Raw genomic sequence first — 18,174 nt, forward strand, 5'->3', positions numbered from 1 at the left:
CCGAAGGACAGTTTTTACCGTCAGGTATGTGTACAGACTTCATAAAAATTACTTCCTTTCATTTTCACCACCGGCTTGTTTTTTTTTGTTGTTGTTTTTAAACGATACTGTAATCTCAAGAAACAACCCCTAGACTCGACTAGAACAAATCACTAGGGGTGCCAGTAACACTTATTAAGCGAGAACTCTCAGCTCAGTGCTGAGGTGTTAGGTTCATATCCGCAGTCCATCATCAAGCCAAACTGCTCACACTACAAATCCTGCACAAAATACAACACAGAGGTCATTCTGCATGTTTTTATTTACTGTATGAAAACTATGACCCTCAATATGTAGGCAGTCTGAAAGAAGAAATATCTGGTGATCTAGAGATGGCCTTTGGAGATGAAAACGTAGAGGACTCAGACCTTTGTCTCCGGCAGGATTGATGCACTTGTGTAGCCTCCACTGTCTGCTGCTGCTGGACACCTGCACTATGTGGAACTCGCGCACCCCTGCTTCACTCTGTATGCGAGACAGAGGGAGGTGTTACAATACTTAATCGGAATAATACCAAAGAAAATTCGAAACTAGCACTGATTTTAGCAAAAAAACAAAAACAAACACATGCTGCAAGAAATAAAGTGTTGTTCAATGTGTCACATATATTAAATCTGTGTGTGTGGTTTTTTCTGGTGCTTGGGTGTGCGATCAAAACGTAGGGATGGACTAGACAGTACAGAGGCTGTTAGTGCATGGGAAAATGAGGAGTGTCTGTAGGAAGAGGCATACAGTGTTGATGTTTTCCACATCCACGAACACCAGCATGCTGCCGTAGCACTCCTCCTCCCTTTCCTCTCTCCTGACTTTTCCTGGCAGCGTGTTACTGCGACACGCCGTCACTCTCGCGCTCAGGGAACGACTCGCGCAGATGACGGCTGTGTGGCGCAGCACCCGGTGACTGAGAACGAGGACGAGACAAGAGTGAAGAATGGTCATTCGAAGCTGTGAACTCCGTCATTTTCAGCAAGCATATTAAAATAATTTAAAAAATAATAATAATAACAATAATAATATGGTTAAAAGCTTCCACTGCTGGTGGGTACCTGAGCTTCGCATTTTTCTCCACACTCTCATAGTAAAACAGGAAGTGGATCTCGTGCACACCCTCTCGGTCAGGTCCTCTGAGCCACAGTGGTATCTGTAGTGCCTCGCCGGGTCCCAGAACTCCTCCTGTTAAATGAATCTCAGCTACTTTGAGCCGGTCTTCCCCAGTCACGCCAAACGATGCAGGAGATACCAGAGTCACTGCGGCCACAGACGGGGGCGTAACTATTGTCTTGTAGGCGGAGCAGTGTTCGGCGGCTGTGGGGGTTACTGGGGTGAGGTCAGAGGTCGCACTTCCAAAGGTGAAGAACTCTGGGTGGGTTGACACCACCCGCAGGCCGGTGAGGGGAACGGCGCTCACGTTGACAAACTCCACCCACGCTTTTCTGATCTCGCCGCAGAGCAAACCCGTGGGGAAGTTAATGAAAAACACCTGGAAGAAGATGATAAAGGACATAGCTTTTAAGAGCTCCTATAATAGGAGCCTGGAAGCTGCAGGATGAATGTAGCTTAAGCCTGCAAACAAGACTAAAGCTGTTAGGGATTTAAGGTTGCTGCTGTGCTACGCAGACACACAGACCTCCAGCAGGGGCATCGGCGGAGTGATGATCGGTTCAAGGCGACGGTCTGATCCGTGTTGGACGGAGGTCTTCTCCTCTTTGGTCATGTTCAGTCTCGGCCCCTGGATTTCCAGATCCTGCCTCCCACGGACACACATCAAACGACTGGCTGCTGAGCACAGAAGAGAAACAACAATGCTCTGGAAGCACTGAAATGGATACTAAAAAAGAGAATATTTCACCAGAGCAGGTTAAAATTCATCAATCAACCATCAAATGATGCGTGTTAAGTGTATCTGTTTGCAGCGGACAATAAAACATCTAACACGTTTGAATACATGGAACTGCATGTGTACCATAATACAAATAAATAAATGTAATAAGGAAGTGCATCATGTAGCTATTCTGTTACAGATAAAATTCATCTCATCATCCAGGATCAGAAGAAATGGATGGTAGCTTTAAAAGTTATAATGGCTGAATGTGAGGATTATTGTACTTGGGACTGTGTGAAGCTTTAGATACCTTCACCGGTATTGTCGTCCTCTCCAGTGCCCAGGTTGTAGACCACACCGAGCACATGCAGTTGTCCTGTTTTATGAGGAAGTAACTTCAGCCGAGCCTGAGAGGGGAGAGAAGAAATAATAATATCAATAGTTAACACAATGATAAGGTTTTTTTTTTAAAAAAAAAAAAAAAAAAGAAACACATTTCTGAGACATGAACGAATACACCAAACAAACTCCTCACCACTTTTGTTTCTTCAGGACTCATAAGGAACTCTGGAATGACTTCAGTGCTGATAAGGTCATTAAGTGCTGTGGCCTGAAACAAATAAACCACATTAAAACAATGGAGGCCTAATCAAAACACTAATAAATCAAAGCCTGGACAACTATACACTTTCTTACTTTGCTTGTGGGTGCCTCATTTTCATTAGTGATGGTTTCTCCGATCGTGCCTCCTTGAGGCCCAGAAAAGTCCTTCAATGTGAACTTCCACAGCACAGAGAGCTCGGACAAAGCCAGTGGAACCTTCAGAGGATTTTTGAACACTACCTCCAGGATAATGGGCTCTGCAGAGGCACAATGTAACGGCGCATGTTGGCAGCGTCATGGATTTATACATACTTCCAGATTTAAAGGATAAATGCTTAAAAAACGGTTCCTTGCATCGTTCCACTTCAACACTATACACATCAACGCCCTCTGTACTGTAAGAGAGATTTCTTATATTTGAATTTTCATGATTTAACTGCAAAATTGGCAGGACATATGGAGTGGCTCCTCCCTCTTTTTAAAATAGTCAATCGGTCAATGATGGCAACTTCAGCAAGGTGATTTATTTATAACGTTTGGGGCAGGACACCAGATTCAGAAAACCTGATGATGCTGATGTGCAGAATGAGGTCATCAAACTTGCTGATTCGTATTAGTGGTAAAGGGAGACTGTAAATTTTGAATGCATATATCTTGCAAATGTGACTTGCGTCACTGTTTTGCAGTGCACTAGCTTATAGATAACCCTAAGGTTGACATATTTATACTAAAAGCCATAAAACTTCCATTTTGATTTCATGGGAAATTTAAGATACACGTTTCCAGCAAAAGAGATGCCAAAACCACTCACTAAAACACTTAACCACAACTTTAAGAAATAAAAGATATCAATGTGTGATAATATATGAATTATGAAACTGAATAATCCGTCCCATTGAATGAACTCAAATCCCAACAATCTCTTTGCGTTTACGAACCGAAGGAACTTTCTGTGCCTGGTTTCTCACCCAGCTGTGTTAATATTTAATAGAGCTGGAGAATATAGATTGTTGGGTATGCTGTGAAACAAATATTAAAAGTCTCACTGGAGGCATGAGAGGAGTCCTACCTTCCACTACAGAGAGGGGGTTGCGCAGGTTATCCGTGTGGCTGCTGAGGCAGTATTGTGTGGGCTGGAAGCTGATGGGCACGCTGCCCTTGTTGACCACAGCCACTACCTGCTCTTCCAGCTCCGCCCACAGCTGTGACTGTTCTCGGTCGTATTCCTGATCCAGCCACACATGGGTGGCTGCTTGCTTTTCCCCTGTGAACAACAAAACACAAATGCCTGCAATCAGCGGCATCTCAAACTACCATCCCACTCTTAAGCTTCGAACAGTCACTTGATCTGAAAAGCATGAGAACTTGGGGCAGAAAAACAAACAAAACAAAACAAAAACAAAAAAACATTCCACTGATAAAAATATTTGACTCTGGACAAAGACACCCTGACCGGTAGCAACTATTATTATTATTACTACTACATTTGACTCGGTATCCACTTTGACAAATGTTACCAGGTGTCTTCTTTGTACTAGAGAAAAACTATGGAAAATCTTTTTTTCCATAATCATACTTCCTCTCGATACACCAGGTCTGAAATAATGTATACCGTTATTTGATGCTACACAATAATGGATATGTTCATGTACAGTTAGTGTTACTTTTGCTTTCTAGCTTGCTAAAATACTCCTATATTCATGAAGAGGTTTATTTAAATAAATAAAAAAAACTGACTCAAAACAAACTGTCCTCCACCATGTTGTCCACGCTCAGATACTGTGACTAAGCTGGGCTGTTTGGAAACTGCAGTGGGGCAAAATGTTGACAGCAGGTGAGAATTTTGCTTGAATTTGAGCCCTCAAGTGTTTATATTCATGTGTATGTATGTGCAAAGAAGAGCTAGAAGAGGGACGTCCGATCTTATCCGCAAAGGGCCGGTGTGGGTTTCCATTCCAATCAAGCAGGAGCCACGCCCGATTAGTTGAGTTTGGCTTCCAATAGACTCAGGTGTGGCTTTTGTTTGGTTGGAATGAAAACCTGCGCGCACACACACGTGCGCTCACGCAAACGCGTGCACACGCCCACACAGGTCCTTTCCGGACAGGACTGAACACCCCTGACCTAAAATATCTAATTTGTGCACGTCTTACCCTCGGCAAGTCTGCACTCATGGCCAAAGAACACACGTGTCCGGGTGCAGAGTAAGCAGGGCAGGGGCAGCTGAGGCAGAGAGCTCTCACTGGATGACTGACTCACATTCTGAAAGCACAGGACAAAACGGACAGGGTGATGGATTTAAATTATATAAAGAAATGGAAAAGCAAAGTCAGATAGTCAGTAGTAGAGAGTATTTCCAAATCTATCCCATTCAAACAACGTGTTGCTTCAAAGAAAGGGCGCTTATAAATCTATAAGCAGAACCCCCAACACTGAAGGTGTGAGACAAATGTGCTAACCACTAAGCCACCGTGCCCCACAGTGGACAAAATATCTAAAGCCATTTAATCTACAAAGATTAGTAAAGGTGTTATTTCCAGGGGTTTTAAATTTAAAAGATACTTCCTCCTCTGCGACCAAGTATAATGCTGTATAACGTCATTACATCTGCAAAAAAAACAAAAAACCTTACACCTGAACAAAGTGGATTTATTAAAAATAGATTCGATTTTACACCTCACACACATCCCACCGCTTTTCCAATGCGTGACGAACATGCTCCTTCAGATGATATATAATAACACTGGCTCAGTGTGTTTAAAGATGAAGTGTTGTAATATTTGCTGCTGCAGCACATACTGATAGGGAATTAATGAATGAGGAATGTGGTGTTGGACATGGTCATGTGGGGTAGTAGAGAGAGAACGTAATCGGGAATGCCAAACCAAAGTGTTTAAGAGTCTCTGTCTTCAAGTCCAAGTCAAGTCTCGAATCAGTTATTCACGAGTCCAAGTCAAGCCGCAAGACTTCAGTGCGACTCGAGTCCAAGTCACAGACTTTCCGAGTTTCCATCTCTGCAGTCTGTCGCGGTACAAAACAGGGCTGTGTTTTCCATTCAGAGTTCATAACTCTTTGGGATTTGTGTAAAAGATGTACTTCCTGCCATAAGTTTAACTTGGCACCCATGGAGAGAGGTTTAAAACACTGACCCTCACTTCCATCATCCACTGCTGGCTGAATGAACTCTTAAGTAAATTCAGGTAGAATCCAAATTCTCAATATATCCAGTATTCAAAACACATGGCTCTCCTTTTGGCTCTCCTTTTCCTATAAATCCCAGATTTTCTCCAAAATTGCAGATTCGCAAGCAATCATAATACATGATGCATTTTTCTAACCAAACATGACACTGGCATTACCTATACACCTTCTTTCATCTGGTATGTAACAGATATTAACCTCTTACCCTGTACACATAAAGATATTCCCTGAAGAAGGCGCTCTGCTGAGAGGCGGACTGTTTGCTGTCGCCGATGAGAATGTGCCGGAAGGCGGCTATAGCGTTCTCAGGCTGGCGCAGAGTGAAGGACTGTCGGCCGATGGTGAAGTTGATGTGATCTTCAGCAAGAGTCCAGCCCTTCCCTTTATACACCTGCATGGCCTGACAGTAACACCGCAACGCATGTCTCTTCTGTAAACCGAGAGAGAAAGATAACAATAACACATATGAGGTGGAAAATGATGAATTCCCGAAACTTTTTCTGTGTTTTCTACAAAAAAAACAAAAGGAATATGTAAAGAAAGCCATGTCAGTACAGACAGATATAAAAATCAGTACTCGCACCATTTTTTACTGACACAGAGGTCGAGAGAACAGAATCATTATGTAAAACGTACTAATTTCCTAAAACAACCTGCATTAGAATCTGACACACATTACAAGGCTTACATTTTACCCTCTGTGTCTAGACACAGCACGAAGATATGATCAGTCAGTGATTTCACGCAAGACAACACACCTGTTCCAGTACATCACCTGGATATTACAGACGTAAAGCTAAAACTCGAAGGAAATCAACGATGACCCTAATGCTTATACTGAAGATCTTTCGTCCTCGTGTCGTCTCAGGGAGTTTTCCGTTTACCACCATCACCTCCGGCTTGCTCGTTTGGGATATCCGGATGTCTGTAAAAGCTGCTATGCGGCGATGTCCTTTGTTAGAAGCGCTATGTTAAAGAAACTGAATCAATTTGAACATCTTTGTACTGATTCTACCTACTGATTCTGAGCATGTACCAGATTAAAAGACTTTTGGATTGCAATTTTCTGTTTAGCACTTATTTAGTTTACAGCAATCACCAGAATAAGTGTTGTTCGCTCCTCGGACTATGTAAGGCTACAACATTTCATTTCATAGATTTCCTTAGTGATGGTAACAAACTTACACTACACTCAAACTCTTGAAACTGATGGTCCTTGGTTTCAGTCAGGCACCATTTTCAAGTGCTGGAGAATGTGTCTATCTACACTTGAAATGTCTCCTGCTCTAGAAGCAGAACGATGGAATTTTATCACCAACCTAAAACCACCTTAAAGTGGACAGCGGCTATTGGTTTGGCCCAGATGGACGTTCAGCTATGAGCTGAAGTGGCACTCAGAATAGACGGCTTGGCCTCACCTGTCCGGCTTTGCTGAAACGGTGACCTGACAGGATCATGTGGAAGGCAAACTTCCTCACCATGGGGCTGCGCATATTAATGAAGCAGTGAGCTGCCTGCTCCAATAAGAGCGCACTCCGCAGATCAGAGTCCTATCACAGACAAGACATTTATATAAAAAAAAACAAATAAAAAAAAAAAAAAACAACAACAACTTGGCAATAATTGAGCATGAATTCAGTAATTAGCAAATGCACATATATTTACACCTTCACAAAAAAAAAATCTCACCTCATTGGTCATCTTGATGAGGAGAGCTGCAGCTTCGGAGTATTTGGCCTGACTCTTCAGCACCTCAGCACTCAACAGAGCACAGCGCTCAGCCAGGACCATGTTTCTATAAGACATACACAACGTGTAAAACTACAGACAGATTATAAAGTCTACTTCTAAAAAAAATCTATTAAGTTATTATATTCAAATGACTGTTTATCTTTACAGAGTTTAACAGACTCCTATACAGACAGAATCTTAAGCTTGCCTCCATTCTCAATAATTCAAATTGAAACCTAATTCAATTAATTCAGGATTTCTTTTCACACGATTCTCCAAAACTCAGAGCTGCTAAAACCAACATTATTTCTCCATGCTGGAAATGTCAAAATGCAAGTTCAGAAATGTCCCAGATGACAAAGACCCCATCACTTCCTTGTTACATGTTATGAACATGTAACACCAAATCTGACTTTATAAAACAGTCCCTCCATGATTTCGTGATCGCAGAAATGAACGCAAAACCAAGCGAACTCTGAAAAATGGCAAGCTCCTCTGAATATCACAATGACTGCAGATTTTGCGCAGATTCGGGCCAAGAAGAGTCATGTGACGTCATCACAACGCACATTCAGCTAAAGGCCTCTTTGATTCAAGTGTGTTGAACATGTTTACAACTAAAAATGTCATTTTCCAATATAGTGCGAAAGACCACACAAAACAATTTCCTGTGATTGCGATTTCAACAATTCAAGTAGCTTTCCGCAAAAACACCACCCAAAAAAACCCTCAGCTGCAGCTAAATCGAGCAATTTTGGAAGCAACAATCACAAAAAAATAAATAATCCGCAAAATCCTGTACGGACTTGTACATCATTACAACTAAATAGTTCATCCAATTTAAATAAATAGTTGATCATTCACCTCTTACCTATGCAGACATGATGTTCTGTAGTTAAAATAACATCACAAACAACAGGCTAAAGATGACACGAGACTGCTGTTGCTACCTGCTACTAAACGGACTGTTCATGCATAAAAATGGCAATTGTGAATTTAAATTTAATTTAAAAAAAAAAAAAAAAAGAAGAAAAGAAAAGAAAAAAAACGTATGCATGTCATACTTGCAGACATCTCGATAAGTTTGGATGGCTGTCTCCATGTAGTGGGCAGGGTACGGCCTGGTGGCTCCACTCTGTAGAAACGCAGATACCGCAGCCATCTCCTACACACACACACACAGAAAAGGTTTATAACATGCTAGAGCATCAGAGATAGCCATGGATATACTGTGCATGTATGTGTGCGTGTCTAACCAGTGCTCCAGCAGCATACAGCATGGCCTGGTCAGAGAGGAAGTCCTTCTTGGCAGTGTGGTAGCAGTTGTAGGCCAACTCATAGTGTTGAACCAGAAAGCACAGGTCAGCCATCTTCCTAATTTGCAGCTCAGGGGCTTCTGGGGGGTATCTGAGGTCACAAAAAGGTCAAAAGGTCAGATGGGCATTTCTTAAAAACAAGCGAATGCATAATATCTGCACACTCACAGCAGTCCTGTAGTATTTTTTAGTTCAGCAATGCTCTTCTCTGGAACCTTGCCACCCCCAAACCACTTCTTTGTAGCTGAGAACAGAGACCTACTTAACCCTTTCCTTGACACCAACTACAGTGTGTGTGAGAGAGAGCGAGAGAGAGAGAGGGTTAATGAATGAAAATTGTTGCTTTTGTTGGTATGTGTGCATGTGTATAAGAGAGAACACCTGGTCATTGAGCTGGCGGATGTTTTTCTCGATGTGTGGCAACAGTCCTCTGAAGGTGAACTCCTGGATGAACTGGCGGATGCGGTCATGGTCGTTGAGGGTTAGGCAGGCACCATGAGCCTGTGATGTTGTGGGGGTCTGTTTCTGTGACCTCGACAGATCCAGGTCCACACTGTTCACAGCCTCGCGGAGGTTGGAGGGATAACCTGGGTCAGTTGTCTGGTCCAGTTTCAATGGATGGGTGTTGCTGAGTGCATCTGTAAAGGTGAGGAGAACATCAAAAGAATATTAAAGAAACATTTTCTCAATTAAAAATGGGTTTTAAAAAAAAAAACACAATGGTGTTCCATGCTAAATCACCTGAAGTGTCAAGTCCATCCACTTCAGAGTTAATGTTGTTCTCCCCAACATTATTCACCACAACTTCTTCGTATTGCTCCTGTAACATTTACACACAGGACGACTTAAACATACACAAAAAGCTGTAGCAAGCAAGTCTGAAACTGGGTTAGAGGAAAATTCCAGCAAAACTAATTTCATCCTAATCTCTGGTTACCGATGACAGGAATTTACCTGTATTTACGACAGAACACCAGATTACTCGAAACACTTTTGAGGGACGTCTAAGAGCACTTGTTGAAGCGGTCAATAAACATTTATGGGAAACCCTACTTAAACAAAGTTAGTTCTATGAACCCTGGATAACCCTGAATTACCTGGATACCTTCTCCAACAATGCCACAAAGTGAAGTATGATGCACGGAACCACAGTTACATACATAACTAGCTTAATATAACACCACTCCTAACCACCAGGGGCAGTGAGAATCGTCAGGATAACAGGATCAAGAGGAACCCAATAAATCTCAGGAGTCATGGGAATGGTATTCAGAGATGGTGCCGCGTTCACCGCAGTAGGAGGGTGAAATTAGCCCTGTAGAAACTGGAGAATGTCTACAGTAATGCCGAGGTAGCAGCGGCACAGACTTTGGGAAAGAAGCATGCCTCAATGAATTGCACAATAGGAAGACAGTGTCCTCAAAGTGGCAGGACATTGTAGGGACTGGGTGGTGATGTCCATCACCCAGTAAGCCAGTCTGTGGTTAAGCAAAGGAGCCCTTACATTTATCGCATGTGTCAGACACCCTTATCTAGAGTGACTTCTCATTTATACAACTGAGCAGTTGAGGGTTAAGGGTCTTGCTCAGTGGTCCAGCAGTGGCAGCTTGGGATTTAATCTCATGACCTTCCTCTCAGTAGACCAATATCTTAACCACTGTGCTACCACAGCCCTGGACATGCAGTCTAAATAGTACCATAGAATGATAGAAGATCAACTGTTCACAAAACTGGGTGATATGACCTTAAGATAAAATCCCAGGTCAACCCCAGTCTCATCTGGCCACGAAAACATGCAAAACAAGCTCATGGAGCAGCTTATATGGGCATACACAACCCATATAATAGGAGCTCGTGATCAGGAGTGGTTCCTGGACTGCTAGATCGCAGTACTCAGTCTGCACAACATCTCAGTGGGCCTAACTCACAGGCACAGGTCATCTGGCTCGGGGTGCTAAATCTTTCCATCGTTTCGGGGGAGCAGATCTGCTTGGGCGGGAAGCTACCAAGCTATTATAAAACACAAGTGAGTGTAGCAGTGAGAACCAAATATGCTGGTTCAATTTTCTGTTGTTTAACTTGTACCAACAGAAAAGAAGAAAGGGAAAAATAGCGGTACAACAGCAGCAGTTATTGTAAATACTAGAGCATATGGCATCACTACTTTGCTGGAATGTTGATTCTGACTGCTCTGTAGAAAGCTTAGAAATTATCCAGTCAAAACTATTGTTCAAGTAAGCTCTAACTCTGTAGAAATCAGACTTTGTGGTGGCAACACGGGTGGATTGGATTGCGCATGGATACCACAAACCCTTAGAGAAAGGATGAGTAACTAGAATTCCTTTTTACCGTATTCCTATGGTTGGATTATATAACAGTGCATCTATGGTAGGAGTTTCTCTCATGTCTATCCCTAGACCTTTTATTGTGAACTTCGAAAAGTGTCCCATTTGTTGGGAAAGTGTGCTTATGGAGTTCAGCAACCCTTAGACTTCCACTAAAAGTGAGCTGCGTGTAAACAGGTTTCTGGTTATTTTTCTTAGTATAGGGCAAAATGTTGACGACATTCTTGTTTGTAGCAATTCACCAAATGCTACTGATGTGGTAGATACAATTTATGTTGAAAAGCACTGGAATATTCCTTTAAGCCTAAGGAATGCGTGTCAATGTCAAAAGGTTGCTGGTGGACTCACAGAGCTGTAGATGTGGTTCTTCTGTAAATACTGACTCCAGGGATCTGGCATTTGCTCATCTGGCCCAGCAGCACCAGTTCCAGAGTTGATCTTCAACAGGTAACAGCACTGAGTACCGTACCTCTGCTTCATGTCCTCATATATGGAGTCTGCCCTGTGCAGGAGATGTTTAAGCTCATTAAAGTAAGGAATAACATTCGGAAATACCACACAGGGTGGTGTCATACGGCCTGATGTGAAATGGATTATTTGTGTGTAGACAGGTGCGTGTGAGCCAAACCTCTTTTCGTCTCCATCACTGATGTCGTGAAGCAGGACGTAGTATTTGAGGGTGTTGGGGATAAACCATTTGGGGTAGGTGTACTCTCCACTGTGCTGGATCCTGTGCTGCTCATGAGAGAGCTTCTGAAACTGCTCGGTGGGCACGGTTTCATGAGACGATACCACCAACATACCTACACACGCTGGAGTGAAGGAACAGACACACACACTCAAGGAATGGGAGCACGCCAGAGAAAGAAAGAGCAAGGAAGATAAAAAAAAACTAACAAAAAAAAAAAGTGATGGATGGAGTGAGAAAAAGCAAGCCAACAGAAAAGAAAACAGGTCAGAGATATATAGAGAGTGAGACAGAGAAACTAATAAAGGATACAGGCCACATAGTGGTTGAGGAACTCGTGCTCCGACGCAGGCATGGACTGTAGAAAACTCTCTCTGTATGCTTCAAACCATGGCGTTGTTGCTAAAACACACACAGACACAATCTTAATGTTTTTTTTTGCATAACAGAGCAGAAGTGAAGCCTCCTGCACGGGTGAACAGAGGACACAGAAGGAGAGAATATCACTAATGAAAGAGGAACAAGATCACAGATTTCAGTTTTTTTGAGGAAGGAGAAAGAAACCAGAGGACATAATAAGCTTTATAGATACAACAGACCTGTATCTGTAGATTTAAATTCAAACTTAACTAGAAAATGTCAATCAAATAATAATAATAATAATAATAATAATAATAATAATAATAATAACAATAACAACAACAAAAAATGAGAGTTGCATATCTGCTGAATACTGAGACTGACTTGCTGGACTGATTAAATGAGCTCTGCTACGCCTCAAAGAGGTCTGAATCAGTTGGCATGGTTTTCTGCAAAAATTTATGCAAAGCTCATTGACGAAAATTGAGTTCGGAGTATTCGAACAACACGAGAGGAGCAGGATAATGGTGAAGAAAATGAACAAATGAATAATAATCAAGATAACAGACAAGTGATTGTAGCAAAGTCAATTACAGAAACAGAGCAATAATCATTTATTACTCTGGGGGGGGGGCAGAGTGAGCAATTACATAGAAGAACATGTGATCACATTTTGAACACATCTGATTCGCTCCCTGTAAATATCTAAAAATTCCTCCGATGCACCTATTAAACGTCAATATATGGCTTTTCCTGGTTTGTAAACATGGCCAGTAGAATTGATACATTCCTACCAGGACAAAGAGAGAGCGGTCAGATGTGTTCGGTCTGTGATTTAAAAAACAAAAAAGTCTCAAAGACAGCAGCAGGATCTAAAGCACCGAGACATCTAGAAAGAGAAAGGGCTAGGGAACAGAGGCGGGTTTGAGAGCGAGTGAAATGACTCATGGGTTCAAGGCTTTGCAAATCGATTTTCCTCCCATCTAAAGGGAGCGAGTATACAACCTGAAAATCTGTGCCGCTTTCACAATGGCCAAAAATCTGACAGCGTGTCATCAATTGAGACTATTAAAGCTGTTTCACGATATTTACCCTCTATTTAATAAACACATTACGGTTTCACCCACACAATGAGTCATTTGCCTCTGTATATTTACAATACATATTAAGGTCGTCACCAACACCTTGAAACGAGGTGAGAAGAGATAGAACTAGGAAGAAAAAAAAAAGAAGAAAAAAAGAAAAAAAAAAAGCAGAGTTAGCTACAGATTTGCTGCAGGAAGAAAGGGAAAGAGACTAGGAGTGGGTGATTAAAGCTAAATTCAACTCCCCCTTTTCTCCCCGGAGCAGACTGTAGCAAGTACCTGTATAGTATTTGGAGGAGCTGAGCTGGTTGAGCGTTTCTCTCCAGTCAGAGTACCAGGGAACGCTAGCTTTGACCGAGCGGTCTAGGAGGGGGAGAAAGGGGCAGAGAGCCAGAGGGTTGAGTTAGATAAAACTGAAACACACACCGATTTAAAACAGCCAGTTTAGAATAAAAAGATTTTTAGGCATCTAGGTTATTTGGTGTGTTTTAACTATTAAAGTCCAGGTGACTATCACCTGTCCAAGAAGCAATGGGGAATGACAAAATCACTAGTGTGGACTACTGGTGCTTTTATTTGTTGTTTCTCAGCAGAGGAGTATGCAGAACAATGAGAACAGAACAAAAAGCTCTCATTATTGACTTTTAGAAATGGTTTTGTCCCCCCCATTTGGTATCCCTCTCTCTATAGCTCTAGTTTGATTGTTTATCAGGCGGACAGCCACTATAATTTTATTTATTTATTTTTTTTACTGGTGTCTTCAGTGATAAAACTCTCGCATGCGGACAGCAATAAAACGACCACAGGACGAGTGAGTTTCTGTTGGCTTGTATTTTATACGATTCCGGTACGATTCCAATTGTTTGTAGATGTTCACGCGGTCAGTTCCTTAAATATCTGATGATACGTGCTGATAAATTAATAACTGGAAATGATTTGCAGTTTGAATATAGACAATTAAATCATTTACAGTATAAATTGAGCAGCTTTTAACATTATATATATATATTAAAGAAACTGGCAAAAATACAACATTATTTATAGAACACTGAAAGATATTGTACGTATTGTATGTCAATATTAAGTAACGCTTTATACCTGAAGCTGCAATTATAATAGCTCCTTTAATCAGCCTGCAGGAGCTAGCTTTATATTAGGGATTGACAGATAATTGGTTTTACAGATAGTTTTCCCCGATATTTAAGCATGTTTCCATAATCGGTTATCGGTTTTGTAATATCGGATCCGCCAATAAATGGCGCCATCTTGTGGGTGTTTTGAGAACTGTGTGCAGGACTGCCATTGCAGCGCTGTATCTGAGGAGAGATGAGTCAACAACTGTGTGCACAGGTAAAGTATACTTGCTTTGCTTTAATTAATAAACTTTATTTAATAGAACACCCATTACTGCACAAATTAGAAGCGCTACATAAATGTCTGATATGCAGTTTAAGCTGCTTGGTGCTAAGAAATTGAGACAAACTCCGTCACATAATCTATTTCCCTCATCAAAGCTTTCAACACTTTAGTAACAGTGAACTTTATTATGTATTTTTTGCACTCTTTCAGACTATTCTATTTATTGGTGCTAGACTTGCTGTGATAGTCGGTGTTGGTGTTGCACACCGATTACATCACTTGCCCACCACGGCACCGTCCTCACTGTCGTTTCACTTTTTATAGTAATAGAAATCATTTAGTTCAGTGAAGTCGAGAGTGAGGCGAGCTGACTGACAACACGATGGTGGAAAACTCGGTTTCAAAAGTTCTATCTAATATAAGCAAGTTTGTCACTGTACAGTTTTGTTGCTGTGTTTTTCATTAAGAACGATAACGAACCCACCATTCAAGCAACTGCCACTGATTCGAAAGCGAAAGTAAAACGTGTACAGCCGCACAGGTATTGATAAGCGATTTAAAAGCGAGGGGGAAAAGAGGGAAACTTCTCAAATGAAGAGTGTTTAATATTTGGGGGAGGGTCACTGATGTGCAAGAATAAATACAGCAAGAAGAAGCAGTCAAATATCTTTCATTCCAGTGTGAGGGGACACCCACACAGCAAGTCACAGACACGCATGTGTACCTGGACAGAACTAAAATTATCAGCTGACCTTGGAGTTTGGTGAGAAAACAGTGGGTAATTATGCCTGTAATTACTCCATGAAGACATGGTTTGCTGAGGTTGGAGTGGAAGAACTCGAGTGTCCTGCACAGAGCCCTGACCTCACCCCACCTTTGGGATGAACTGGAACACCGACTTCACCTCAGACCTCCTCACCCTATGTCAGTCCCTGATTTCACTTATGCTCCTGTATCTGAATGAACACAAATCCCCACAGCCACGCCCCAAAATCTAGTGGAAAGCCTTCCCAGAAGAGAGGAGCTTATTATAACAGTAAAGGAGGAATAAACCTAGAATTGGATGTTCAACAATCACATGAGTGTTACAGCCAGGTGTCCACAATGTTTTGGCGATGTAGCGTATATGAAGCTGTGCTGCTACGCCTGTCCCACTGAACAGGCTATGACTGAAATGAACTACCACAGTGTACTTGCTTGCATATGGATGCTAATTTCCATATACATGAACTCACTGACATCCACGAGTATGAGCACACGGAGTAATTCTAATGGACTCGAATGCTTTGTGACGAGCTTCCCATCTATTAATCAGGATCCCGTTAATAAGCGAAGTGGAGGTCCGCTGGGGGACTGGAGAATGTGGAGGCTGAAATGTGTAGGGTGGAATGAAGTTTTGGGGACACACCACAGCAGGTGTCATTATCGTCACACACATTATGGCTCAACACAGAAATATCAGCACATAGTTAGTCCACACACACACGCCAGATTTTTTTTTTTTAAAGAACTACAAGACAGCAGCAGTCTCTTCTCTTGTCTTAGTTTCCTCATTTCCTTCTGTTTCTCCATCTCTCCTTAGACAGCTGTCTTTCTTTTTGTCTGTTTCACACCACCATTTGTTCAGACACCCTCCACTTTCTCCATTTCCTCCTTGTTCTCTCTCTTCCTCTTACATACCCCATTTCTCCTTCCTTGTCACTCTCTAGTTTGCTTTCCTACACTATCCTCTTCTCTCTTTCCCTGTTTCTCTCCCTCCATGTATCTATCTATTGCCATCTTTTTTACTGTCTTTAATTCCATCTCTCCCTTTTCTCTCCCCATCTCTCTCACTCTCTATTCCCAGCTTTACCTTGTTTATCTCTTCCTCTATATGTCTTTCCCTTAATCTACCCCTCAATCACAATCTCTTTTCCTGGCTCTAATTCCATCTTTCCATCCACCACCATCTCATTCCCCGTTTATAACCATTTTCTCCACATCTCTCGTTTCTCTCACCATCTCTCTCTCTCTCACGTCCCATCTTTTCCCCTGTCTCTCTCTTCCTCATTCCTTCCCCATCTCCTTCTTCCCCGTCTACCCTTCTCTATCCCCACCTCTTTCAATGTCCCACTCTCACATCTCTCTTCACATCTTTCCCTGCCTCTCCAGCTCTCCCTCTCTACCCGTTTCTCTCTTCCACTCTTTTACGGTCCCCCCTGTTCCACCCTTTCCTTGTTTCCCACATCTCTGCCTCACATCTGGTTGCCTGTCTCTTCCTCCTCATCCTTCCCTCGTTTCTCTCTCACCACTCTTTCTCTCAGAGTGACTCACCGCTGATGTTGAGGTCGTAGTCTCCAGCAGTGATGACATTAGCAGCGAGTCCTTCGGGAGGCTGACAGGCTGACACGGCCTGGCTCAGGAGTCCATGCAGCTCGGTGGGGTGTGCTGGCCGAGTGTTCACTCCGGTCACGCTGATCCTCAGCCCCTTCACCACCACGATCTGGTTATTGGGGTCACGCAGGTGACCTGCAGGATGATGATACCGTAGAACAGTGAGATTTCTCTATTATTAATGAAGTGACAAATAGATGAGACTTTGTGTTCGATAATAGTAAACACTCATCACAGGGGGGAAAATATATGTTCAGTTATGTTTACCATGACAAACTGAACACCCGAACAGGGCAAAATGTGTCTTTAGGCCAATAGCACACAGACACACAAAGAGCAGTGAACCACATCACAGATACTCTAGTGTAAGAAGGTTGTTGTCAGCATAGCTTCTAAATGAAGACTGAAGTGCGCTTTCTATTCATTCAACTGTCCAAAACATTTCTAAATAAATCTAAATGTAATTACATTCGACACACACACTTCAAGTGATCAGATTTGAAAGAAGCAATGCTATTCATTAGAGTCTCAAGGCAAATACATTTATGAAGTGTTTTTCGAACAGAGTCTCCTCCAAAAGTATTGGAACAACAAGGCCAATAATTTTTGTTTTTACTTTACACTTTCAAGACATTTTCGTGAGCAGAAGCATGAGAACAAACAGTCTTAAAGTAAAGAACACTTAAAATTTGGTTGCAGATCCCTTGCTTGCAATAACTGCAGCAAACCAGTGACCAACTGACATCATCGACTGGTGCATTTTCCTTTTGTGATGCTTTTCCTGGTGTGTACTGCAGCTTCTTTCAGTTGATTGTTCAGGGAGTGTTTCCAATCAGTCTCCTCTTGAGGAGATGAAATGCTGGTCAACTGAGTTAAAGTCTGATGATTCACTTGGCCAGTCTAAAACCTTCATCTTTTTCACCGTGTTGTGTTTGGAGTGTGTTTTGGGTCATTGTCTTGCTGCATGATGAAATTCCCTCCAATTAGATTGGATGCACTTCTCTGTAAACTGGCAGCCAGATTGTTTCTGTGGACTTCTGAATTCATTCTGCTGCTCCCATCATGATTTACATCATCAATGAGATTTCCAGAAGCAGCCATATAAGCCCGAGCCATGACAGTACCTCTTGTATGTTTTGGATCATGAGCAGATCCTTTGACACTTTGGCCTTTCAATCATTTTGGTAGAAATTAATCTTGGTTCCAGAACATTTGTGGCTCATCTCTGTATTTCTTTGTGAATTCCAATCCG

At 42.1% G+C, this 18,174-nt stretch overlaps 1 protein-coding gene across 4 annotated transcripts in view; it reads right to left on the reverse strand.

Annotated features, from left to right (window-relative positions):
• Positions 1-18,174, reverse strand: part of trappc8 (trafficking protein particle complex subunit 8) — a 32,355-nt gene that overhangs the window by 7,992 nt on the left and 6,189 nt on the right. The window contains exons 2-23 of one of the 4 annotated variants that reach the window (XM_017456248.3): positions 16,863-17,057; positions 13,470-13,553; positions 12,058-12,147; positions 11,686-11,860; positions 11,406-11,559; positions 9,454-9,532; positions 9,094-9,350; positions 8,881-8,996; positions 8,653-8,803; positions 8,461-8,561; positions 7,355-7,460; positions 7,084-7,215; positions 5,871-6,095; positions 4,618-4,726; positions 3,534-3,728; positions 2,558-2,721; positions 2,397-2,471; positions 2,172-2,268; positions 1,667-1,815; positions 1,086-1,519; positions 772-940; positions 408-504 (exon numbers count right to left, since the gene is read on the reverse strand). In XM_017456248.3, the coding sequence (XP_017311737.1) occupies positions 408-504; positions 772-940; positions 1,086-1,519; positions 1,667-1,815; positions 2,172-2,268; positions 2,397-2,471; positions 2,558-2,721; positions 3,534-3,728; positions 4,618-4,726; positions 5,871-6,095; positions 7,084-7,215; positions 7,355-7,460; positions 8,461-8,561; positions 8,653-8,803; positions 8,881-8,996; positions 9,094-9,350; positions 9,454-9,532; positions 11,406-11,559; positions 11,686-11,860; positions 12,058-12,147; positions 13,470-13,553; positions 16,863-17,057 (3,354 nt within the window). The other 3 variants (XM_017456247.3, XM_047150853.2, XM_017456249.3) reach the window with 3 other exon arrangements.

The sequence above is a fragment of the Ictalurus punctatus genome, chromosome 25 (genome assembly GCF_001660625.3).
Source record: "Ictalurus punctatus breed USDA103 chromosome 25, Coco_2.0, whole genome shotgun sequence".
Classification (NCBI taxonomy): Eukaryota; Metazoa; Chordata; class Actinopteri; order Siluriformes; family Ictaluridae; genus Ictalurus; species Ictalurus punctatus.